The sequence below is a fragment of the Andrographis paniculata genome, unplaced genomic scaffold (genome assembly GCF_009805555.1).
Source record: "Andrographis paniculata isolate CXL003 unplaced genomic scaffold, ASM980555v1 Contig77END, whole genome shotgun sequence".
In the NCBI taxonomy this organism is placed as follows: Eukaryota; Viridiplantae; Streptophyta; class Magnoliopsida; order Lamiales; family Acanthaceae; genus Andrographis; species Andrographis paniculata.
The window spans coordinates 2,046,068-2,071,802 of record NW_026137614.1 but is presented as its reverse complement, the minus strand read 5'-3'; the positions used below and the strand labels follow the sequence as shown (position 1 = coordinate 2,071,802).

General features: G+C 36.0%; 2 protein-coding genes and 1 long non-coding RNA gene across 7 annotated transcripts; 2 read left to right on the top strand and 1 right to left on the bottom strand.

The window, feature by feature from the left end:
- Positions 1–453: 453 nt before the first annotated feature.
- LOC127239218 (uncharacterized) lies at positions 454–2,463 on the top strand. Its single transcript, XR_007836104.1, has 4 exons — positions 454–622; positions 1,435–1,495; positions 1,783–1,872; positions 2,076–2,463. It is a non-coding gene; the product is annotated as an uncharacterized LOC127239218 (long non-coding RNA).
- A 5,889-nt stretch (positions 2,464–8,352) lies between these two features.
- Positions 8,353–14,736, top strand: LOC127239185 (uncharacterized). Its single transcript, XM_051257213.1, has 5 exons — positions 8,353–8,370; positions 8,469–8,618; positions 8,700–8,852; positions 13,748–14,197; positions 14,419–14,736. Exons 1-5 carry the CDS (start codon positions 8,353–8,355, stop codon positions 14,734–14,736), a joined length of 1,089 nt encoding a protein of 362 aa, XP_051113170.1.
- Positions 14,737–16,642: 1,906 nt separating this feature from the next.
- LOC127239214 (probable serine/threonine-protein kinase PBL10) lies at positions 16,643–19,248 on the bottom strand. 5 transcript variants are annotated; one of them, XM_051257256.1, is made up of 7 exons: positions 19,030–19,244; positions 18,854–18,941; positions 18,487–18,785; positions 18,255–18,393; positions 18,010–18,152; positions 17,779–17,902; positions 16,643–17,216 (listed from the first exon to the last, which is right to left on the bottom strand). In XM_051257256.1, exons 2-7 carry the CDS (start codon positions 18,903–18,905, stop codon positions 16,807–16,809), a joined length of 1,167 nt encoding a protein of 388 aa, XP_051113213.1. In that variant the 5' UTR covers positions 18,906–18,941; positions 19,030–19,244; the 3' UTR covers positions 16,643–16,806. The 5 variants fall into 5 exon arrangements, with proteins under 5 accessions (XP_051113213.1, XP_051113214.1, XP_051113215.1 ...); XM_051257257.1 differs by having other exon boundaries at positions 18,854–18,934; XM_051257258.1 differs by having other exon boundaries at positions 18,854–18,920.
- Positions 19,249–25,735: the final 6,487 nt, after the last annotated feature.

The window sequence follows — 25,735 nt, the reverse complement described above, 5'->3', positions numbered from 1 at the left end:
ACATTGTCAGTCCAATTTTGTAGGGACGGGTGAGTGTGCAATATTTTTCAAACCACATGTAGATAAAATGAAATTTTAAAATTTGAGGGGTTTTCAGAAAATCTCGCAAACACATGGAGATTTTTTGTTATTTCCCATAATATTTTACATATATCAAATAAATTCTATATATATATAACATAAATATATAATTGGCCCTTTATTATATTGGTCTGGGCAGGCATCTCTCTAGCTCGGGTCTAGGGTTGGCCTGATTTATTCCATATATAAAATATAGACAACCAACACAAGGTTTGTACATCCCTAAGAGCGGTTGCAATGGCCCTTTGCAATTTAGCCTCGAGTGAGTTATGTGTCAAGCCTAATGAATGAGGTGATAAGCCTACTTTGCAATAAATGGACGAATGGGAGTGAGAAAACTCAAAATAGCCTTTTTCGCAGGCCCATCGCATGAGTTTTGTTTTAATTAAATAAAATCAAAACTCTTCCCATCTTCCTCATCACCAAACCTTATCCTGTAAGTCCTAGGGCTCTTCGCACGTCGTCGACATCAGAGATGGAGACCCAGGATCAGCCACGCATTTTAATTTCCAGTGAGTGACTTGGTGTTTCCCCCGTTTTGGTTAGTGATTCCTCCATATTCTTGAAGCTTCCCATTTTCAAAGACAAAATCCTCACACCAAATAGTTACAAAATTGGTTCATCATTATGGCATTTTCTCGTTCTTCTTTTGGCGTCTGTTTGTAATAATACTTTTGTGGAAGGATTTCGGGGCATATCTTTGCACATATTCCTTAGTTTAAGTCATCCCAATTTTTTTGTAAAATAAAATCTTTTCGAGTTAAAACACCACATTCGTTGGAGATTGGGAATATTCGAATTTTGATTGGTTATGTTTTTATTTTTAATTGATGGGTTTCAATGCATATAATTGCATATATAATTTAAGTAATCTCTTATTTCTCTAAAAGTAGTTTCGTTTCAAACAAGAAGTATGCAAGAAGAGAGACTAGTGTTGCTCACAATTTTACTTGAACATATTCTTACTTTTCTCATTAGATTATGTCAATGAAAAAATATGGAATATATTTTAATTCACCAATAAGTGTTAGTGGACTATGGTGGTGAAATTCAATAATCTACAAATTATTTTTGGCTATAGCAGGAGAATAAGCATCCACACTAAAAAAATGAGACCCTGGAGTGTGTGTGGAATATAAGGTTCTTTAAATTGGTCTAGGAGTGTTAAAAATTCAAGCAGATGGTACTACCATTGTCATATGTGTGGTAATTGGCTAGGATGGGAAGACATTGACACTGAACATCCGACTGTGAATGTGATCAAAAGAGAGAAACATTATTTCATTATGGGGAGTCTAGTGCCACATCGAGGCGTGGCGGGAGGCCTAATGATTGTTGTTTCTATCCATGCAGGCCGGAGAAAAGGCAGACAACAACTCACACGATGCATGAATACATTATGGTTGCGAATATTGTAATTTCTACAATGATCCTTATTTGTGTGTTTTTATTTTGACTGAAACATCTATCTAGTCTAATGTTGTAGCCTTAGTTTGTCGGCGTGGCCATTAAGTCATTGTTTACATTGTACCAAGGGTGTTTGCTACTATTTAGTGTCTATCGATGTAGATTTAATATTTTCTATGAACATATTCATGGGTTTAATGTCTAATGTTGTTACCACTATCATAGTTGTTTTCAATGTTATGGCGACGTTAATGGTTGCTCGGATTAAACCCCCAGTTATTGTTTTTGTCCAAGGGGTGTGTGAAGGGAAAAGACAACGAGCAAACAAGAAGTTTGTTTCAAACATCCGGAGGTCAATGTTGGGTTTTATAGTCATCTGCCTAGGTTAGTAACTCGTTAGTTAGTGATTTTTTTTTCGTGGAATATGAGCTGGTAGATGTGCTTCTGATAGATGGTAGGAAAGAAGACATAGACAATGATCAGCATCTCCGTTTTAATGTTACATAATTACATATCACGTCATGAAACTATTCATTACCCATGTTATGTCTTCTGCCTTAACAACTTGTTGTCATGAATTGCTTCAGATTGGTCACGTTGTGTTGCAGTTGGTGATCATACATGGAACACATACTCACTGATCTTGCTTTGGGGAAATAAAGCAAAATGATCAACACAGAAAAAATAGACAAGGTAATGGGAAGAATAACACTATCCCTTTCTATCCTATTATAATGAAATTTCTAAGTACATTCGACTGTTAAGCAAATGCTTTCATCCAGAGTGATCATCACCGAGAATCAGATTGTGTCTAGTAGATACGCAGATACCCTCTACCCTTTGATTATCCTCTAGCAACTTAAATTTTCGTGAATTGTTTCTACTTTTCTATTTTAAAGTCGACTACGTAAGAAATGCAGCCTGGGTTTAGGGTGTATTCCGCATCCAATGTACTCTAGAATAGTCTTGAATACAAATTTGTTTCTTACGGTGATTTGCTATTTGTCTGAATGTATCTTGTTCGAATAAGATATTGTAAGACATGCATGGTTACGGTTCATGAAATTGTCTATGCTAGAAATAGAGCTTAAGTTCGTGAATTGAAAACCACACACTTTACATTAAAGCGAAATGTCAACATTACATAAAATAGAGTTCGCATAGCATGAACAAAAACTAACATCTATCATTTAGATAAGTTTTTTTTGTCATCAATCAAAACATTCGGATCGAGCTTTCCAGAACAAAGATTCCCTTCCGCCGTAATATCATCCACCGGTGCAACTGCAGTAGAAGGTTGCACCGGGGGGTAAGGGATAGAGAAATATGGTAGAGGCTTGCAAATGACGTTCTAATTTCTTACGCCATAACGTCAAACCGGCTATATCCATATGTAAATGGTCGACGGAGGACTCCTCGCCCGAGCCCCTATGAAGATCGCGGCCATGAGCTTGACGGTGCCCAGCCCCTTGGTCAATCTTCTAATCAACGTGGCCACCAATGGCAGGATCATTCTCATCCATTTTGTCATTAGCCCTACCCACCAAAACACATCGCTCATGTCCTCCTTGTGTCTTAACCTTCATAACCATACTCATAGACTGCAGGGTGCGGAACCACAAGGCATCATAAGACTACAAGGGTATTCCAGGTCTTGACTAAACACTCCAAGACCCTTCGCCAAACGTGTGACATAAGGCCCAACCGAAATGGCTCCCAATCATTTATCCTCAACCTGATGAATAAGGAATCTTGCAAGCATGTATCCTAAGTGTCTAGGTAAACGAGCATGCCTGCTCCAAAGGTAACACAAATTGTGCGAAGAGACTACACCCGTGCTCTCTTTTCGACCATATAATGTATACGCTAAAATGTAATGAATGTACCACATAGGTGCAGACCGTAGGGTTGATTCCCTTGAACATGTTGGATTTTGAAATTGATCTGTGCTAATCTAAGACCAAAAGTGGTGTGCTCCATCTGATTAAACACCGCGTAGTGACAAACTCCCTATCATACAAACCCAATATGGCAACAAAGTCATCTAATGAAATCGAAAACATCTTGAATCTTAGTGAAAACTCCAAGCTCCTTGACTCTTTATAGTATTATTTTATGGATTCGTGCGTCAACATGGACATAAACTCCAATGTCAAACACTTATAACTCGGCTCAATAATTTCAAAAAAAAATGACTTCATGCCCCAACCGATATCAATTGTTCAATGTCCACTTCAATGTCTAAGACCTCCAAGACCTTGCTATCAATGTGCTTGCTCATCAAGAAGACCTTATTTTTCAATCGCTCATATTATTCTCCCTGCTTTGGTTCGGGTATTAAGTTACTACATTAGGAACCATATTTCCAGTTGACGACCCCGAAACTCCTTTCCCTTTCAATTATTTTTTTCCCTTCAGTGCCATTCCTAGAAAAAATGTTGCAATGAAAAGAATCAAAACTAATAAGTTATGCTAAGACCATGCATATAGGATTTCTCCCGAAGCATGTACAAGTAAGAATATGATACGCGCGACGGAGTACACAAAACCTACACTATCCCATGGGACAATTCATCAACTACAACAAATGAAAATTATAGTAGGGTACTTTTGCCTTTTTCCAATAAAATAACAAGCCTGGCCTAACTCGGTTTGTAAAAAAAATCATTATTCCCTCACATTCCCAAGAAAGGCAACAAAAATGTCTAAAACATACAAAAAAACAAAAATGTCAAAAACATACATATATTATGTAACAAACCCAAAGCTATGGCACAATTTCAGGATTTCAATCAACAAAAGGCACGACATCGTGGAGTATTCTAGAAAGTTCCCGCGAAAACTTTAACAACAATAGCGAATACCTTTTTTCCCGGTTAAAATAAGCAAAGTTCCTACATTGCCAACAGATGTTGCCCGCCACCATACACACCGCCGCCGTCCATGCCGCTACTTGATTCGCCACCGTCGATTTGATAACCTCCTAAGTCGCGAGAGAACCGAACACAGGAAATAATTATGGTTTGTGGCCCGTGTATAACTGAATTACGACTTATAAAAAACCTAGATCTGATGCAAACACGGATGTGTAACCATATACATGGTTGTGTTATTAAACACGCAACTAACACGGTTGTGTCTATACCCCAGGTAGTATTCTATTTTCCTAACATGGCCGTGTTTGTTTTACCATAGCCATGCATGCTTATGTGAAGCTGAGTGTATGATTCACGAACACGGCCGTGTCAATTGTAACACGGCCGTGTTTGTGAAACGACTCCAAGGCACAAGGCGTGTTTAACCTAAGGGCTCTATTATGTAAATACAAAACGGGTGTGTTATGAAAAACACGGTCATGTCCTGAAATATAGAAAATTACACGGCCGTATCTTACCCTTGGGTAGTATTCTGAAAAGTCGACATAGGGGTGTCGATAACAAACACGGGCGTGTTTGTTTGAAACGGACTACAAAACAGCTGTGTCTTACCCCTGGTACTATCCTTGGTTGTAAACACGGCAGTGAGAAAATAAGAACACGTCTGTATTCGTTACCATATAGCACACCACGACCGTGTCTGTGTCACAACACTGGCCACAATAAAACGTAGAACATGGCCGTGTTCACATGTACTCTGGTGTTATATATTTACACATATAATTTTTGGTCCAAACCAATAATTCATTCACACAGGAAAATAGTTCAATGAGAATAATACAATATACCGCAATAAAATGACGCAAGTCCATTGAGTAATTAGAATATGGTAATAATATAACCGAACTACAACACGTCAAGCAATATTCTAAAGAATGTCTTCACCCCCACTTATCATCCATTGGTAATTGATCAGATCCTCTTGTAGCCTCGGATTTGTTCTTGTATTATGGAGTCTGCCCATTCTTATTCCATTTAGCATATGGACTTTCTCAACATAATGTGAATTGTATGTATCAGTTTGGTCCTCGTCGTGAGCTGGCACCCACTCCGGTAGGTTTTCTCCACATTCATATTCTACCACCATATTATGTAGGATGATAAACGTCGTCATAACCAAAAGATCTTTCGGTTTTTCGAGTCTCTTTGGCACGCATGGTACTCTCCATTTTTGCTAGAGACGCCAAATGCTCTCTCAATGTTCTTCCAAAAATCCTTCTACAACATTGTAAATGCTCGTTCTTTCGCTGTAACTGGATTTCTAATGGCTTGCATAAAGATAGCATGTTTGGGAAAAATTATGTCTTTTAAGTAGTAAGGAAGGTTGTACACTGAACCATTCACCTCGTACTCAACGGGTGGTGTTGTCCCGTTCATATACTTATCGGACAACAACGAGTGGTCTAAAAAAATTACGTCATTGTTGGTTCCAAGCATCCCGAAAATGCATGTCATATCCAAAGATCATGCGATGCAACACCCTCCAAAATGAACGTAGGGTAGTCATAGCATCCATTATATTGACCATTCCATGCAATCGGGCATGCATCCCACCGTCAAAGCATTCAATCAAGTGAGCCTATCATTCCGGATCACGTAAATACTATTTTTGTAAATATGAAAGATCGTTTCACAAAACTCCATTGTTTCCCTTTGAACTGAGCTACCCCCAATCTTTATAACGTCGTCTACACTATCAAAGCAACACCCATACCCAAGCACCCGTATAGCGGCCATCATTTTTTGTAAAGGAGAATGACCTAGACGGTTTGTGCAATCGGGCCTCTGCATGAAATACTTATTTTTATTCACAGATAAGCTAATATTCGAGTAAAAAGCTCACAACGCATGCAAAACCTCCGGTGGAAAAATGATGCAGGGAAACAAGGCATCTCGAATAGGTAGTCTACCTATAACTCTTTGTGCCTCCCTTCTTGATCGTGATAATTGTAGCTCCTTTACGTTGGTGCACTAGCATCGATCATATTCGTCAACAAAGGTAACGTGACTTGCAAACATTCAAGTTGTTCACATTCTAGTAGCTGCAACTGCATGCATCTCCGGCGTCTTGTCTCTGCATTACGAAGGTTTTTAGAAAAACCCTTTGCATGTGGTTTTCGATCTATGAACTTAATGCTCTATTTCTAGCATAGACAATGTAATGAACAATAACCGGGCATGTATTACAATATCCAACTTGAACAAGATACATTCAAACAAATATCGTACCATTGCATGAAACATCATCAACTCAAGCAAACCATAAAACATGAAAACTATTATCAGCTGCCCGGTTCAACCACCGCAATGGGCCACACTTCTCACACAATGAAGATACATTCAAAGACGCATTAATTCTTAACATGTCGTAGTGAACAATTAAAAATATTCAATAAACACTAGTGTTCCCATGCCTTTAAGACCCAACTATATAGCAATGAAGTCAAGAATCCAAACTCAATTATAGTACAAGATGCCCGAAAAAAAAAAAAAACATTAACGCATCACGGCTATTTTTCCGAGAAATAGTTCAACATCGAGAATTTCAACACCAGTCCACCCAATCCACTGAAGATGCAGTAAAAACTACTTTTATCAAGGGTTTCAATCAGGTTATGCGTTTTACCTCCACTTGGAGAAACACTAGACTCACCTATATCATGGGTTTGGCTCTTTTGCTTCTTGATGGCTGCAATGGCCGCCTTTACGCTTGAACAACATAAATGGGGTTTGATTACAATTTCATTATGTTGAATTACAATGAAATGGTACAATCACGGTTGCCAAATATCGTTGCATGCATCCATGTAGTACTCAAGTTGTTCTTCTTCTGATGGCGTACTCATTCTTTGATACTTCAATTACAAGCTTCGATGGATCCAACTCCTCGAACTTATGGAAAGAAACAATCATTTTCTCACCGATTTTTGCCATCTCCATCATCAGTAGCATAATTTCTCTGACCATCCTTGCCGAATGTTGGACTCCATTTATCGGTAAGTTAATGAATAAATGTTAAACGAGTCCTATGATATAATTTAAGCTGAATTATTGTGTATATTATGAAATGAAATATCAGAGTTACCTGCTCACTTTATTTTGCTTATATCAACTTTTCTCTCCTTGTTTCAATCTCCTTTATCTTACACCACTTATCTGCTTGCGACGAATTGAGAGCCATAAGACTGGCAGTGATAATTTGTCTTGCTGAGGCCTGAGACTCTTCATGTTGCCTTATTCTCTGATGACATTGGTTATTATCCTTGCAGTTGGCCTTAGCCTTCTTAACCCCCATTGGCGGCTCCATCTCAACCGCAGCAGGCCCATTCAACTCATTATGGCTGGGCCCTTTATCTGAGCCCTCAACGTCAACGTGCACACCCTGATGAGAGGTGTTAGCTGGTGTTATAGGTGACTGCTCACGAGTCTCCCCCTGCATGGAGCATTGTTCACAACCTTTTTTTTTTTTGCTTGGAGTTCGTGGCTCACTCAGCTGCATCTTCTTCCCAATTACAAACTTCATCCTCTTCGGTTAATCCTTCAAAATACGCTAACAAGCCACACACCTGAAATTCGTTAGATGCTTTTCATAATATACTTCTTCCCAATATTGATCCTAACAATATAAATTTTTACCAAGATTACGGAATGTTGTCAACTTGCATAATTCAACGCACACAACGATAGATTTAAGTGAACCTATGAAGTCTGTGGAACTCCACCAACTTGGTTTTGTCCTTCTACATGAACCGTATTGCAGTCCATTTGGAGCATTGTATTTCATTTTTGCCATTCGATTTTTACAAGCACCCGGGTTTTTTTTTATTTTAAGACTTCGGAACCCCGTGATTCTTCTCCATCAACAATACAAAATTCTCATAAACATGGTCGCATAGATTATGTTTCTTCTGGATACACCTATGCGGGCATGAATGGTAACATTACAGTAGGCCGTAGACAACTTCACATCCTCCTTAGTAGTCTAATTCTTATTTACGCATTGATTACTTCCTATTACCCTGTTTGAACGATTGCTTTTACTAGGAGTTTCTGTTGAGAAATTTTGACGGTTTGCGGTCGAGAGAGCAGTCTTCGGCTACATGGATTGGGTTTCTTGGTGAGGAAGAAGTGGCGTGCTTCCCAGAACCGCGAAACTCCACAAGTGCTGGTAGAACAATGGGTCATTGGACTGTGGTAGGAATTGCATCGGGAGAAAAGGCCAACCTAAACCCACATTATAATGGCTAAGGAATGTTGCTTGTTGTGTCACCATAGTTGGTGTACCTTGAGTATGTTGGGATGGATTTTGGGGTTTGGACTGAACTTTGTTCCATGTCTCGGACAACTTCCCAAGGCCTTGGACTCTATCGCCATCAACCTTATAATTGTCTCATTCGTCAGCCATTATTGAGCACACTGCAAGAAGCGGTGAGATGTCACTGCAAAATGGATACGGTTGTGCATCATTAACATAAGGCAATGGGACAGACAACTTCCAACTCACTGAATATAAAGAAGCCTTCAAACAATACCCGTTCTATCTATTATATATATTCATATACCCGAATTTTGCACAAAGATGAAGGACAAATAAACTACCCACCAAATAGAAGGGCTCGAAGTATATATGAAACCTGATAGAGATGGTTATAAATATATAACTACTAGAAATCACTTACAAACTCAGACAGATGACATCATCTATGAAACCTGTACAATCGTATACAAATATACATGTAACAACATATATGTCAGTAATGTTCTTAACTTGCAGTTTCATTATATAAAGTACATCATGAGAAAAGGCTAATTACTTTTTTCCAAGGCCATCCAAATTGTTTGGGTACAATTTGCAGCAGAGAAGAAAATATTTATATACAATTCTTGGGAAGATGACAATCAATGTTTAGATAAGTAACTCCTCTATTAGTTTTTTGCCATTCTTAATGAAACAACTGCTTCTATTTGCACCTGAAAACAGCCTAGTCAAAGAATTATTGTACATTTTAACAGTTACAATAGAACAAACTTTCCCTTAGGTTCTAAGCCTATCCAATATATAACTCGAGTGATACCCTCTGGTTCGAACAAACTTCATCAAGCTATTGGGGTTCAAGTTATTTATCTAAGTTGCAACTCTACAACCTTTCTAACATTATAAAATAGAATAACAAACAAAATAAACAGACAGAAAGAGATATCATACCATACCACAGTGCACAATAATGTCGTGAGCCTTAATTATATTTTGGAAAAATGCAAACAAAATTTGGTCATTTGAGGCCCAAAACAGAAACGTTTATCAAATTTATGCATAATATGATCTAATTAACTTTCAATTACAGAATATGATACTTGACCTATGAAGGGAAGCACATTAGCAAAAATCATTCCGATTAACCCATACAGGGGTGGGCATGGTTCAAATATTTGAAAATATGCAGGTATTTGATATCCGAACTGAACCGAATAGATAACCGAAATTTTGAACCGTATTCAAACCAAAATTTTTGGTTAACCGAAAATATTTGCAGTATTTGCAAATAATCGAACCGGACCTAATTGAAAAGTAAATATATTTAAAAATTAATTAAAATTTCAATTAAAAAAAAAATATTTGCAAATATTGTGAACTAAATCGAACCAAAATTGAATAAAATAAATAAATATCAAAATATTTCACGGTAGCTACCAAGTCTCGCAAAACAAAATATCAAAAGAAACACAAAGAAACAACATCATTGCTACTAATTAACAAAAATCGAATCCAATAATAGAAAAAGAAATAAATAAAATGAGCAATTTTAATAAAGAATGAAGGAAATAATATGTTGAATGCAAAGAATGAAGCCGAAGATGATAATGGTGGTAGACGGAGATTAGAAATTACAACTGTGGCAATTGCGTCGGCATCGGCGTGCAGAGGTAAGCGGCAATGTGTTCGTTACTCGTAAGTTTGATCGCGATGTGCAGTAGGTGACTGGTTGTAAGGTGTGAGTCTATGTGTGTCAACAATGTGTGTTGTATAACAATTAGGATTGGTATTTGATTTTAATTTTTAAATTTTGGTAATGGACTATTGGGTAGCCCATTTGGTAAGTATATTTTATTTATTCAACCCATTAAAACACAAAAGCCCAATAATAATAATTATGATGTATATAATTAAAAAATATAAAATTTAAAATATATAAATATATTCAGTTTGGTTAACCTAATCCAAAAAAAAATAGAAAAAACCAAAATCAAACTGAACCGAACAAATATCAAATATGTGGTATTTGTATTCAAACCGTATTTACTCGGTTAACCGAAAATTCGGTTCGGTTTAGTTCGGTTCGGGCTTTTTACCCACCCCTACGTATATATGTACAAAAACAACTCCATAGTGAAATGAATTTCCTCTTCCATGTCGAAACAATAAATCAATAGCAATAGAAAGGCAACAAAGTCTCCTTATCTATAATTCCCCAACTACGTAAATGGATAATAGAAGTGCAAACCAAAAAATAATCCTAATTCATTGTTAACAGAGGCAGTCCCAAATCAAGGATACAAATTTTTTCTCAATTTTCTCACCTTTAAATGAAATTGTTTGTGCCACACGCAGAAAATACTGTTGGGAACTATAGAATCAAGGATACAAATTTTTTTCCAATTTCCTAACCTTTAAATGAAATTGTTTGTGTCACACGCAGAAAATACCGTGGGAACTATAGCAATGCCATTTCTCCCCAATGAGTTACTTGAAACCCTTTCCCAGAATCAAGTCTTTAATGGTGGAGATATAAAGAACGTCTGACCGTCTATGACGATTATTTTCTAAACAATGGGAAAATGGACGATTCTAACAAAATTGAGGAGAGGAGAACACGAAAAAATAGGATACATAGAATAAAGGAAGAGAAGAGATGAAAATGAGAGAAGATAACCCCTCCTCCTGAACGTGGCCTCGTCTGCACCAAGGTCGCCGCGATGCGAGATCAAGATTTTACAGTAAAAAACAAAACTATTGCAGTAGATAAAACTCAATTATCTGATAGGCCCAATTAGATAAGCCTATCAAGGCCTTCCAAACTTGAGCCGTGGCAACCGCTCAAACCCAATATTATAACTATGTTATCCACGTACTCCTATATAATGTAGTCTAAAAAAGGTCAAACGAGAATAACTAACAAGACCAAATAAATAATTTTACGGGTGCATTTTTTTGATAAAAATTTTGAAAATTTTGGTTCAATTTTTTAATATTAAAATAATATTTAATAAAATATTTTATTAAAAAATATTCTTTTTTAAAAATATAGAAGTCAAATAATAAAATTTTAAAAATTATATTAAAAAACACAATGTGACATACCACGGTTATTATTATTATTATTATTATTATTATTATTATTATGTGGTCCGTACCAAAGTTGACGCTCACGGACCATCTGTCCACCTTCCAACTTGCGGCTCTTATCAAGTCAAATTACTTCCATACCCGTGCCGCCCTCAGATGCACCCGCCCATACATAATTCAACCACATACCCCAGCCAAGGATATTCTCGTAAATTCTTATCCAGACATGATCGCACATCAGTAGAAGCCTCCGACGCAAGTGGCAGTGTGGCACCACCACCACACCACGCTGCTCTAATTTCTCAGTATTGATAAGATTCTGGAATGAATAGAGCATTGGAAAGTGTAAATAAAGATTGTTCGAAATATTAAAATAAATAAATAAATGCAGGCTGAAATGTATCTTCCAACAACCGTTATTAATGGGACTTAGATGCAAGAATTGAATAAGACCTAGTAATATATGATGCTGGTTGCTTGTTTTTGGCTTCTACTCAAAGAAAAAATGTTAATCTGTTTAGATTAATTAATTATATATATATATATGAGAATATACGGGTTAATTTTAATATGTTAAATTAAAAATTAATTTAATAGTTATAATATTAATAAGGGTAAAAATGTTATTTAATCTATTTACCTCTTGCACTGCAGTGCTATCCATTTATGATGAAACACTATTTTTTATTACATTTCTGCTCCTCGCTTTTTTTTTTCTTATTTTTCTTTTTTCTTCATATTATTAATTTCTTTTGATGTTCCTTAATGTCTAATCGTAATTTCAATTGATTATTTACATCGCTCTACACTTTTGTATTGATTTTCATGTTTTTGAATTGTTTATGATGTTGCTATACAAAAGAATTGACCAAAAGACACATTATACACAAGAAGATGACGATCAAGATGATCATGGTCATGCTCTTTTGATGGTTATTTCCACCAATAAAGTGTCAAACTCTTATACACGGTTTCTAGATATCGGATGTACAAATTACATGTGCGGTAGACGCGAGCCTTATGTTGAACTTGACGAATCTATTCGATCTCATAAATAGTTTTCCGACGATAGCACAGTGCCGGTTATGGGAAAATAATGCATTCTTATTAAGCTAAGGAATGGAGATCATAGTTTCATATCGGAGGTCTTCTATGTGCCTGCTATAAAAAGTAATCTCCTAAGCATGGGTCAATTGTTGGGAAAAGGGTATGAAATGCATTCTAAAGGGCGTGATTTTTCAATTCTCGATAGAAAAGGTACACTTACTTTGAAGACCACTTTAACAAAGAATTGTATGTTTCATGTTGATATTCCTGGCAATGTATATACTTGTCTTAATGCAATGGTGAAAGATGAGTCTTGGTTATGGCATCTTCGCTTTGGTCACTTGAATTTTCAAAGCTTGCAAATGCTTGCTCAAAGGAACATGGTGAAATGATTGCCAAAGATCGATACCCCAATCAAGCGTGTGAAGCATGCATTTTAGGAAAGCAAAGTAGGTGACCATTCAAAACTGAAAATAATTGGCGAGTGAATCACATATTGGGTCTTGTTCACTCCGATGTTTGTGGCCCGATGAGTGTTGAATCTCATGGCAACAACAAGCATTTCTTGACATTTATTGACGATTTTTCTCGAAAGATTTGGATTTATTTGCTACATAAGAAATCTGCAGTGTTCACAAGCTTGATGAAATTTAAATCTCATGTAGAAAAACAAAGTGGTTTTTTTATAAAAAAAAAAACAAGTTGCGAACGGATAGTGGTGGTGATTATACCTCTTCCGAGTTCAAGAGTTTCCTAGATGATCATGGAATCGAGCATCAAATAACTCCACCTTACACTGCTTAGCATAATGGAGTTGCGGAGCGGAAGAATAGAACCATCTTGGATATCAAGAAGCATGTTGAAAGCCAAAGGGTTGCCCAATTTTTTTTTGGGAGAAGTTGTTGTTTGTTCGGTGTATTTGTTGAATTAGTCTCCAACAAAAGCTATCCGTGACTTGACGCCGGTAGAAGCATGGTGCGGAATCAAACCTAAAGTTCAACATTTGAGAGTATTTAGTTCCGTGGTCTATGTACACATTCCGGTGGCCACTCGAACAAAACTTGATGATTGTGAAGAAAAGACTATCTTTGTGGGTTATGCGCATAGTGGATACAAAGTTCTTAACCCAACAACAAATAAAGTCATCATCATTAGAGATGTCATTTTTATGGAGGATGAAACATGGAGTTGGAGTTTGCCTCAAGTCACTCAAAGTCGGCCTGTTGAATTATTTGAAGGTGCTTCTGAAGGTGGAATTCATAGTATGGTTGAAGAAACTACACAAGCCAATACTTTCAATGTAAGGCCGACACAAGCCAATACTTTCAATGAAAGGCCAAGGTGTCAGCGACAACTTCCAGTCACACTACGTGATTATGAGGTAACCTCTGATGATGTCATTTATAATGATGGAGAAATTGTGCATGGCTATGTATGTAGATTGTGAACCTAAATCAATTGACGATGCAATGAAAGATACCAAATGGGTGAAAGCTATGGAGGAGGAATTGAATTCCATTGAGAAAAATCAAACTTGGGAGCTTGTGGATGCTCCATATGGTTGCAAACTCATTGATGTCACGTGGGTTTTTTAAAAGGAAGGTGAAGGCAAATGTAGAAGTAGAAAGGTATAAGGCGAGGTTTGTGGCGAAAGGCTATGAACAAAGGCCCGGATTCGACTTTCAAGAAGTATTTGCACCTGTAGCTCGAATGGAGACGATAAGGTTGTTGATAGCCTTAGTTGCGCAAAATTTTTGGAATATACATGAAATGGATGTAGAATCCGAATTTTTGTACGGCCCACTTCAAGAGGAGATTTATGTGAAGCAGCCTTCTGGCTTTCAATCGCATGGAAGTGAGCAAAATGTGTATAAATTGAAGAAGGCCTTGTATGGACTCAAACAAGCCCCGCAAGCATAGACTATGCTGATTATGTCAAAGTGAACATACTCTTTATGTCAAAGTCACTTCTACTGGCGATAAGTTAGTGTTGTGTATATATGTTGACGATCTTATTTTTGTAGGGAATAATCCTCGCATGATTGAGGAGTTTAAATTATCCATGAAGCGCAAGTTTGATATGACCAACATGGGTTTGATGTTATACTTTCTTGGCATTGAAATTACTCAAAGAAATGGTGGGTTCTTTGATGCACAACAGAAGTAGTTTTCTAAAATATTAGAAAGGTTTAACATGCAACATTGCAATGTTGCACGAACTCCAGTGGAGGTTGGCACGAGGTTTGATGAAAAGTGAAGATGAGCATGTCGTCAATCCGACATATTTTAAACAAATTTTTGGAAGCTTACAATATCTCACATATTCGAGGCCGGATATTACTTATGGTGTTGGGATAATTAGCAGGTTCATGGAATTTCCACGCCAATCGCATCTTCAAGCTGCTAAAAGGATTTTGAGGTATTTAAAGGGCACTCATGATTATGGTCTTTTTTATTCACTTTCTGGCAACTCTCTTATTGGATTTTCCGAAAGCGATTGGAGAGGAGATCTTGAGGATCGAAAGAGTAGTACCGGAAATTGCTTTTTTTTATGGTTATACTGTTATTTCCTGGTCTTTGAAAAAACAGTCTATAGTGGCACTATCTACTTGTGAAGCTGAGTATGTTGTTGCGTCCACGAGTGTTTGTCAAGCTATTTGGTTGAAAAATGTGTTAGATCAAATTGACATTTCGGTTGAAGGTCCTATACAGTTGTAAGTCGATAATATTTCAGCAAATAATTTAGCCAAGAATCCTATAGCGTATGGGAAAAGCAAAACAAATAGACGTTCGTTACCATTTTTCGAGGGAAGTTGTGAATAAAAGGAAGATTGAATTGAGGTTTTGTAAGTCCGAAGATCAAGTTGCCGATATTTTTATAAAGCCATTGAAGCATGAATCCTTTGTGAAGTTGAGGAAATGCTTGGGATGACTACGGCGGAATATCATAATTAAGGAATGTTAGCACTGAATTATGATATTTATTGATAATAATATTATATTGATTTGATGATTATATAATAAAGTTTGATATATATTGATTTAGTGAATACTGAATAATAAATTATATCATAATATATGATTGAGAGTGAATATTGGATAATAAATTAGTGATATTTGTATTTATCCATTATATATATCTATATATTGTAATAGTTTGATAGTGTAAAAGAATCGAGAAATAAAGTTTATTTTCGTCCTCTATTACTCTATATTTTGTTAATTTTTTTTACTATGATTTCTAATTTTTCTTATATTCATTTTACTAATTTTTATATGAGTAGTATTGTTGATATTATGAATACTTTAGCATTATATCTTAATAAAATATACTTGCTCCGTCCCATTTCAAGTATCATTTTTACTATTTTTGTCTGTCTACTTCAAAGTATCTCTTCTTATTTTTTTAAAAAAAATTATATTCTAATACTAAAATACAGTTAACTACACGTACATTTATGTCAAATGATAAAAATGTCAAACTGATAATTTTATTTTTTTTTTATCTTCAAAATAATAATTACTTCATTCCACTTAATTTATCTACTCTTTTTTTTTCTTTTCTTTTTTTTAAAATATAATTATACACTTTAATTACATTTTAAAATTCATAATTTATAAATGTTTTTATTTTAATTAAACTATTTAGTTATTTTAATCTTAATCTATAATTATTTTTACTAGTACGATCTTCTTAATTACTTATTAATTATACAATACCTAAAACTCTGTGTCAAACTTAAATGAGACAAATTAACAAGTAAAACTTTAAATAAAAAAATAAATATAATATATTAACTAACAATCTAAACATAATATAGAAACATTACTCGGAGGGAAGGAATAATATTAAACAGTCGTACATTAATACACGAAGCTGATCATCATTATACAGACATGAAAATGTATCTAAGTATTTGTATGTACTACTAGGAAATCCACAGTTGCCAACAACCGTCGGAGCCTTATGTGCAAGAATTTATCATTTCCTCAAGAACTCGAGTTTGCTGTGCTATTGCCAGTGCTCCTTCGCCGGTATCGAGGTTTGGAATTGGAATTGGAACCATTGTTGTTGTTGCTGCTGGTACCTAAATCAAACTGAAGTTGCTCGAGATCTTTCACGGCGTCGGCCATTTTAGGCCTCAGCTTGGGCTCTAATGACACGCATCGTAGGGCGAGGTTTGCGACTTTCTGAGCCACTTCCATCGTGTATTGGCCCTCGAGCCGACTGTCCATGATGCGGTAGGCTTTGCGTTGCTTGTTGCCCAAGTACGGCTTCGACCACTCCACTAGCTTCTGCTCGCCTGCCGCTCTGTTCTTGTCGATCGCTCTTCTGCCCGACAGCAATTCCAGGAGGACAACCCCGAAGCTGTACACGTCGCTCTTTGCAGTCAAGTGTCCTACACAAAACTTAAATCCATCAATTAATTTTAACTCGCAAAATTGTCCATAACTCCTTTGTAGTTTCAAAACTCAGCGTAAATCCCTATTTACTTTAAAAATTGCACGGCATCACTTTATATTTTCAAAAATATTGCATGAAACTCCTGTGTGGTTTCAATACTCAACATTAATCTCCACTTATTTTAAAAATTGCATAGTGACTCTTATACTTTAAAAAATATTGCATCAAATTCATCTGAGGTTTCAAAACTCAACATAATTCTCCACTAATTTTAAAAATTGAATGCTGACCCTTATACTTTTAAAAAGTATTGCATAAAATCCTCGGTCATACAAAAAAAAAATAGATAAAAAATCATCTTCTCGTCACACAAGGAAAGTTTCATAGTGATGGGATTTAATGTAACGTTTTTAAAGTATAAAGGGGTGCCATGCAATTTTTAAAATAAAATAATTTCGAAACCATCGGAAAATTATGAGCAATTTTATCATTTTAATTTTCAAAATAAAATAACAATAAAACAAGACTAGATGACGAATGAATGAATTATACCATACCTGTTGCGAGATACTCAGGGGCTGCGTAGCCGTACGTTCCGATGACCCTTGTGGACACATGACTTTTATCGCCAGTTGGCCCATCCTTAGTCAGTCTGAAATCGGATAGCTTCGCGTTGTAGTTCTACCAAGTTCAAAGATTTAACAAGTTTTAACTACCAATCTTACATTAATTAATTAAGACAATAACATATACATGCTTTGAACATAACAAATAATAGACAAATGTACCGAGTCGAGCAAAATGTTGGAAGTTTTGAAGTCTCTGTAAATAACTTTGGCTCGGGAGCTATGAAGAAAAGCGAGCCCTTTGGCAGCTCCGAGGGCCACCTTTAGTCGAAGATTCCAGGACAGGGGCTGGAAATAAGACCCCCCTGCAGCAACAACAACAACAACAACATGGTTAGTAGGTTTGAATTCATTACAAGTCCAACCTTAAATATATATATATATATATATATAATCACAATGCTAACTTCGAAAGAGATGATTATCTAAGCTTCCCCGCGGCATGAATTCATAAACCAGAAGCCTCTCATCGTCTTCCAAGCAGTAGCCAAGCAGTCGAACAAGATGAGGATGATGTGCAAACTGCCCCAAATAGTTCACTTCCGCCTGTTATGTAATCAAGAATTAAGACACTACACTGTCCAAAAATCCATCAAGATTCAAGAATTGAATGAATGAATGAAGGAATGAATTACCCACCAGCCACTCCCTATGGCCCTGATAAGTTTCCTGATGGAGTTTCTTGACTGCAACGGCTAGGCCTGTCCCAGGCTTGGCGGCGGCGAAGGAATTCTCGTCAATCCAACCTTTGAAAACGGATCCGAATCCGCCGCCTCCGACAACGCTGTCGGGTCGGAAATTACGGGTTGCCATTTTGAGGTCAGAAAAGGTGAAGCTCTTCAGGTTGGAGAAGGACTGCAGAATTTCTCCATCGCTCCCACCTGGACTGCTACTTTCCACTACTCTCATTGAGGTAACGTATGGCGGCGAATTCGAACCTGCAGGGCAGGGCAGGATCGATCATACATAAAGGAAAGGAAAGGAAAGGAAAGAAAAATGGAAATACCGATGAAAATGGGGCTGTCGGATTTGATTCTAGCACTGAAGCAAACCCCCATGTCCGAAAACTCACTCTGCACATCGAAATCTGCTAGCTATAGCTGTCTCAATAATTCTCAAACGCAGAATTAAATGAACAGAAAGGGAAAGAGAAAGAGAAAGAGCTAGGAGGAAAACAGTTACATATTATTGATGCTATGGCTTCAGAAGTTTCTCAATTTTTAGGGGAATCTAATAATCTGAGCCAACCCCATAAGCGTGCGTCTCGTACCTTGGAGGTTGAGCAATCAGCAATAACTTACAGGAAGCATCAGAGATCTGTGAGAGAGAGAGAGAGAGAGAGAGAGAGAAAAGTTTTATCTATCAATTTAGAAATGGCTCCGGACAATCAGTCCGTAACCTACGTACTAAAATGGAAAAGGAATCGCACGCTCTGAGACACACACACGCACGTGTGTGTATGTGTATGTGCGGGGCAGTCTGCATTGACCAGTGTGAGTCGGGTTGGCGTAGGTCTGATCATTTCTTGACTCTTTGAATCTTATTATGTATGTTTATTGATATAAGAGCTCACATACTGACTTTGTTTTAGACGCTTCTTAGTGTCGACGGCCTTCCCTCTCTCAGTCAAAAATAATTATTAAGAGTGGTTTTTAAATCGACAGTAAAAACTCGAGATGAATTCACGAGCGACTCGTGTAAGAGCACCAACGATGGTCAAAAATAAAAATAAAAAACTTTTAAATACCTACATGTTCCATGTCTACTTTATTAGCTGACAGTTGGGAAAATAAATTTATACAATAGCTTTAAGTTAAAACAATCTATTACTTAATAAAAATATAGTATATTTTTTTATTAAAAGATAAAAAAAAAAACCAAAAAGAAATTGGAGAGAGGACTTGAGGCTTCTACTTTTAACCCATTGCATAACAAGAAATTTCCCATGTCAGACTAAATAGGTAGAGTGATAGCCTTCTAAAAGCAAGTCGTTGTTGATGCTCCAAAGTCGCAGAATAGCCCCTCTTCTCTAGATATTTTTTACTTTTAGTCCAACAATTGCCCTCCTCAAAAGGGTTTAAGAGATAATAGGCCGGAGCTTTACCCCTTGTGGAAATCTTCATTTTTTTAAGGAGCTCGTATGAATGATCTTGCTAGCGGCTTCATTTAAACTCCAATTAAACCCCACTTTTCTCTCTACCTTACTCCATAGTTTTAGGATACTTGATATAATGGCTGAGGGTTTTCGGTATCCCTGATGCATGAAGGGAAATGATGTAGGGCTTAGTGGGTTTTTTATTATCCCAATTTTATATCATCATCTTCCTCACTCCTCTCCCTGTTCCTCTCTCACCAGCCATCGACCTTCTCTTCTCTTCTTTGTTATGGACAACACATCTATAGAGTCTCTGGCGACCCGTTCCTCGGCTCCCCCTGCTCCTAGTGACGCAAGTACTCTCCCAACGGCATCATCCCGGAGTGTAGCCATTTACTCTTTGCCCACCAAAGGACCTTTGCATTTGCCCAGCCACGAGAAAATATAGGTTCTGACCCCGTTGGTAGAAATAGAGCACCATCGGGATGAACTCCGGCGTGTCCTCATCGGAGGCGGTGACACCCCTCTATTGACTGCAAAACCCTTCAACACTTTGGCGCTCAGACAAGGCCGGATTTTAACCCATTCCGGACAATACGACGTATGTTGAGTGAGTAGCAACCCTCGGCCATCTCTTACGCTACATCAAATACAACCGCCATTATTGTTTGATGTCTATTTGCTGCTTCTTTTTTTCTTGTAGCGAGCCAACCATTTCTTTTTAATTAGTAAAAGCTTAAGTTCTATTGTTATAGTTGGTATCAACAAATGTAAGAGAAATTGATCATGACAATATTTTAGATGGCCAGTGACTTCCTCAATGGACAAGGTGGAGTGGTCAAGCATGGTCTCCATGATGTAGATGACATGGTCAAACCTAGGCGGAGCGACACATGAGTACTTCTCAACAACCTTCTGTTTGTTGATGGGCTCACCATACTCAACAAGATTATCAACTCAATGTCTCAAGTGAAGTACAAAATTTTATGGATCTTTGTTTTCCTTGAATTTGATCGCCTCAAATTTGGCATGCAGTTTCTACAATTTCACCTGATAAACGTGCTCGGATCTAACTTGCACGTACTTGATATAATTCTATGCCTATTAGGCCGTTTCCTTATGGGTGATCACGTGCAACATCTCATTCAGTGTTGCCTTGATGATCTTCTTCAATGATACATGATCTTCTTATATACTGGCATCCCCATACTCGATGGCATCCTGCAACCACCTTATTTGGAGCATCATCTTCATCATAAATGATCAATCGGTGTAGTTGTTGTATTCGAGCATTGAATAGGACACTTTTCTGACTTCTCACACCATTTTTTGGTACCCATATCATGACCAATAGTACAACCATGACGAGGACTTTCTGGCGAGATGGACCTTCATCCTAGACCATTTTTCTTCACTGTTCCGGCCACCATCTCTCATAGACATCGAAATCTTCAAGACTCTAATACCAGATTGAAGGCCAAAGGAAAGCAAAAAAATAGAGACAAGACTAGATGCAAAATTCAAAGCTTGTATTGTTGATTATGACAATGGGATGATGAGAAATAAGACTTACAATTGTTGATACAAAATGGGTAAATGCAGACTTAAAAGTGATATATTTAATTTATTGGACTTAAAATACAATTAATAAGTGTTGGCCGCAAAAACTCATTGAATTATTAATTATGTGATGAGGCAAACTAATAAAAAGAGACAATATATTAGAATTGTAATCCAAGTCTGGAGGCTGCACAATTACTTTTTCATATCTTATCATAGAGAGAAAAACAGAGAACTTAATTTTCTTAAGGAAGGTTGAGTCAAACGCTTGAAAACTAACTCTTGCTCTACTCAGGACCAGAAAAGTAAAATTGAGATTGCCAAGAAAGAATTATCATAGTACTCGAGGCTTGGTCAGCCTTCTAATAAGGTGTTATAGCACTTAATTAAAATCGACTTTTTTATTACTCCTTGTGATGCCCGTTATTATGGAAAGCAAATGAGACTTTCTTTTAATAAAAGTACATCTTATGCTTCTTCTTGTTTTTACTTAATTTATATAGACACATGGGGTCCTATAATTTGACATAATTTAATGGAAGCAAGTACTTCATCTGTCATAAATATCACGTTTCTTATTTTTTTGTTATAAAAATATATTTATTTCCTATTCTAGAAAACTTGTATTACCTTTTACCCTTTTTAATCATTTTTTACTTTTCTTACTATAAATGGTAAAATGTACACATTATATTATAAGTCATGCCTAAACCAAATGAGCATATTTTTACATAAGGGGGAGTATTTTTAGCAATTGTGGATGATTATAGTAGGTCTACATGGACATATCTAATGAAGATGAAATCACAAGTTGTGATTATATTATCTATCTTTATCAAACTTGTGGAAACTCAATTTCAAATTGATAGACACATTTTAGTAAAATTTATGCATATATATTTTTGGATTTTAATATTTTTTCGATAATACATTCTACTTAAAATTCTATTTTTGGTGTCAAGTACAAAATATTTTAAAAGAGGAAAAAAATGTAAAATTAGGAAAATATTGCAACTTAATTATTGGGGAAAAAGTGAGAATATGGAAAAATTAAAAAAAAAAATGTTATGAAGATATGGATAAAGCTTGCAAAAGGAAAATATTAATTTTTTGAGGATATAAAAGAAGCGGGAGGCGCCACTTTTAGAGAAAAAGAAGAGAGAACAAGAAAATCAAGTGCAAAACAGTTCGGGAGAAAGATCACAAGGCGTAGAAGGCAAGAAGAAGAAAGATTTAGACAAATTTTGAGTTCTACCCCGGTTGATCGAACATTCTTAGGCGATATGTACCTTTTTTGTTATTTTTTCCTTTCATATGATTAGCGAGTAGATCTTTCTTTCTACTTTGGGAGTGAAAAGTAACTTTGTATGAATTTATGAGATTAAACTCATTTTTATTTATGATATTTATTTGGTTTCAAAGTATTTCTGTAATTTCTAATTTCTTTGTTTTATAATATTAAATTTACTTGTGTATTTTGACCAAGTATTTCAATTAATATAAGGATTAACTGCTAAACTGAATTAGACGTCCGTAATTGTATTTTAGTTTAGTTCAAATAGCAATGACCTATCGCGCAGTCAATCAAATATTTCACCTAATCCGTGATCACAATTTAATGTAATACAGGGGAAGGGATAGTCTCCACAGGGATTGTGTGATTCACTCTTTCGTATTCTAATGCAGTAAATAAAGGGGGATTTTTCTTTTATTATCTAATGAAAATAAAATAACAAAGCAATTAAATTAAAAGGAAACTGACTATCAAGAGGATGTCTGGCTCAAGGGATGATGCAGTTATGACACTTGTGTTTTATCATTAATTCAATAAAGTTAATTCTTATTTAAATATCAATAAATTGGTTATAGTTATCAACAAGCTCTGACAACCAATTTTTCCTTACAATGTAGGTAATTAAGGTACGACCGTTAACTACCCTTAATTAAGCAAATAAACCTAGGTGCGCCCATAAGAATATTGCCTAACCGCATTCCAATCTAGAAAAACCCAATTCAAAAAAATTACTACCTAAGAGAAGCAATTAGATTTGATTGTCTAACCCTATTCAAGTGCGAATACAATTACGGATATCCTACCTGAATTGACTTTAGATTATCAGACTAATTTAAATATCGATACCAAAATATTCAATCAATCTAACAATCACAAACGCTATTCTCAGAATTAAACAAATATTGATAATCAAAAAGAACTTTTATAAAGAAAATCAAGAATTTCCAAAACAAAAGAACAAAAATATTATCACCCCTCAAACCAGAAAAGTATATACTCCATAATCAAATAAAAAAGAGCAAAAGAGAAGGATAAAGTCATAGTGGGAGGGGTAAATCTTCTCTGTCGATTTGCTCCTGTACGGTCTATGAATCTGTCAGTCTCCTACTCCTGTGCGTTTCTTGCCTAGCCGTTCTCTCCTCCCCAAAAATGGCGTGTCTTTCTTTTTTTTTTATTTGATTTTTGCCCTAATTATTTTGTAGATGGGCTTTTGGGCCTTTAATTAATTTTATTTCCTTTTTCTGCCAATTATGCTAAATTTAATATTTGTCCTCTGCACACAGCAAATAAACAATTCGCATATAAATTAGGTAGAATCCAATCAAAATCATCCAAATATCGCATGTGATATGAATATAAAACGCATGCGATTTCTAACTATCAATTCTCTCCACACCTAGATCATGCTTGCCCTCAAGCATAAATTCAAAATAAGCCAAAGAAATCGCAAGCAACTCGATATGACAAGAGGATCCAACACAACCAATTCAATCCGAATTTTAACATATCAAGCCAAGTCAACCTCACAAGATAAAGTGTATTCGCACATGCTCTCTGAAGGAACTAAGTGTATAATTTGTTCAACACTCAGGTAGTGCAACAAAAGATTATCCTATAGGCTTGAGCAAAAATCAAATGTCCCTTACTTAAATATTCGAATCTAGCATGAAGAATCAAAGGGACTTTCAATAAGGGTTGTAGCGGGGCTTATGGTCATGGGTAGGAAAACAAGGATAAACAACGGCTAAGAATGTCAGAAAAGAATACAATAAAAACACGATTCTAGCATATGAAAAACAAATCGGCATAAACAATGAAATTCTTACTCTATTCACTACCCAAACTTTAATAATGAAATTGAATGAAAATACTTTATTAAGATAATTATTTATTTATTTATTTTTGTATTATTTTTTTGTCTCCTTTTTTTTCGTTTTTTTTTTCTTTTTTTATATTTTTTTTCTCTTTTTTTTTTCTTTTTTTGATTTTTTGATTTTTTTTTTTTTTGCTTTTGTCTTTATATATATATACTTTTACCACCCATAATTATTCCTTCATACTATGACTTATTCGTACCCAAATTTCATTTCTCACTAGTGCCGAGGAAATAAAGTGCATCACAACATGGACTTAAAGTAATTCTTTCTAACATAGGGTTCAAATCGGAGAAGGCTCAATCGAAAGAAGGGTATGAGGCTAAAAAAACAGTTTATTATAAAAGAAGAAAATAGGCTAAGAAGGCTCAAATGGGCTAACTAGGAGAATATATTGTGTTGGGTAATAAAGAAAGGCTTAATGGGTTACCTAATGCCCTTATCATTTTCAAAACGCAAGACTTGATAGTTGCAAGTTCAACATGCATAATCACTCAAGTTCTAGGTCATCTAATTGAGCACTACAAATCACACATGAAAGAAATTTCCAAAAGCTTGAATATATGCAATTTATTTTCTAATGTGACTTTTGGAACATAGGCTCAAATTCTCACAGGGTTCAAACGTCGACTTGACTCAACATATCACCAATCAAATGTCAGTAGTCATGCCAAACTAACCTATCACACAAATCACCTTTGACTCACTTCAGACTAATCTAAAAAACATGCGAAAAGACAGCAAATCAGGCATAAAAATAGCACAAAAATAAAAATTTTGCCCAAAAATTTGCATAACTCTCCCCGCACCTAAAGTATGCATTGTCCTCAATGTAAAGAAAGCAATAAAAAAAGAGAGGAACTTCCCTAGAGTCCATAGGGGTTGTAGTAGTTGGGAGCTTTGTTAACACCTTTTCATTTGATCGTGATTTTTAGGGAGGCTTGAAGTTCTCCTAAGTCCTGCGAAAACAACTAACCGACGCAAGCTACTCCAAAAAGTGGGTGATATATAATCCAACTAAACTAGTCAAATGCTTGGCAATTCACAGCCAATTCAAACTATCCG

Excerpts from the sequence above, each read along its gene's own strand:
- LOC127239214 (XM_051257255.1), bottom strand. The coding sequence starts at position 18,905 with ATGGGGGTTTGCTTCAGTGCTAGAATCAAATCCGACAGCCCCATTTTC. Across the intron at positions 18,786-18,853 it reads CGACAGCCCCATTTTCATCG|GTTCGAATTCGCCGCCATAC; the intron begins GTATTTCCATTT and ends CCTGCCCTGCAG. Across the intron at positions 18,153-18,254 it reads AGATAATCATCTCTTTCGAA|GGGGGTCTTATTTCCAGCCC; the intron begins GTTAGCATTGTG and ends TTGTTGCTGCAG.
- LOC127239185 (XM_051257213.1), top strand. Across the intron at positions 8,853-13,747 it reads TGAGCACACTGCAAGAAGCG|TCTCCAACAAAAGCTATCCG; the intron begins GTGAGATGTCAC and ends TTGTTGAATTAG. Across the intron at positions 14,198-14,418 it reads TCACACTACGTGATTATGAG|GTGAAGGCAAATGTAGAAGT; the intron begins GTAACCTCTGAT and ends TTTAAAAGGAAG.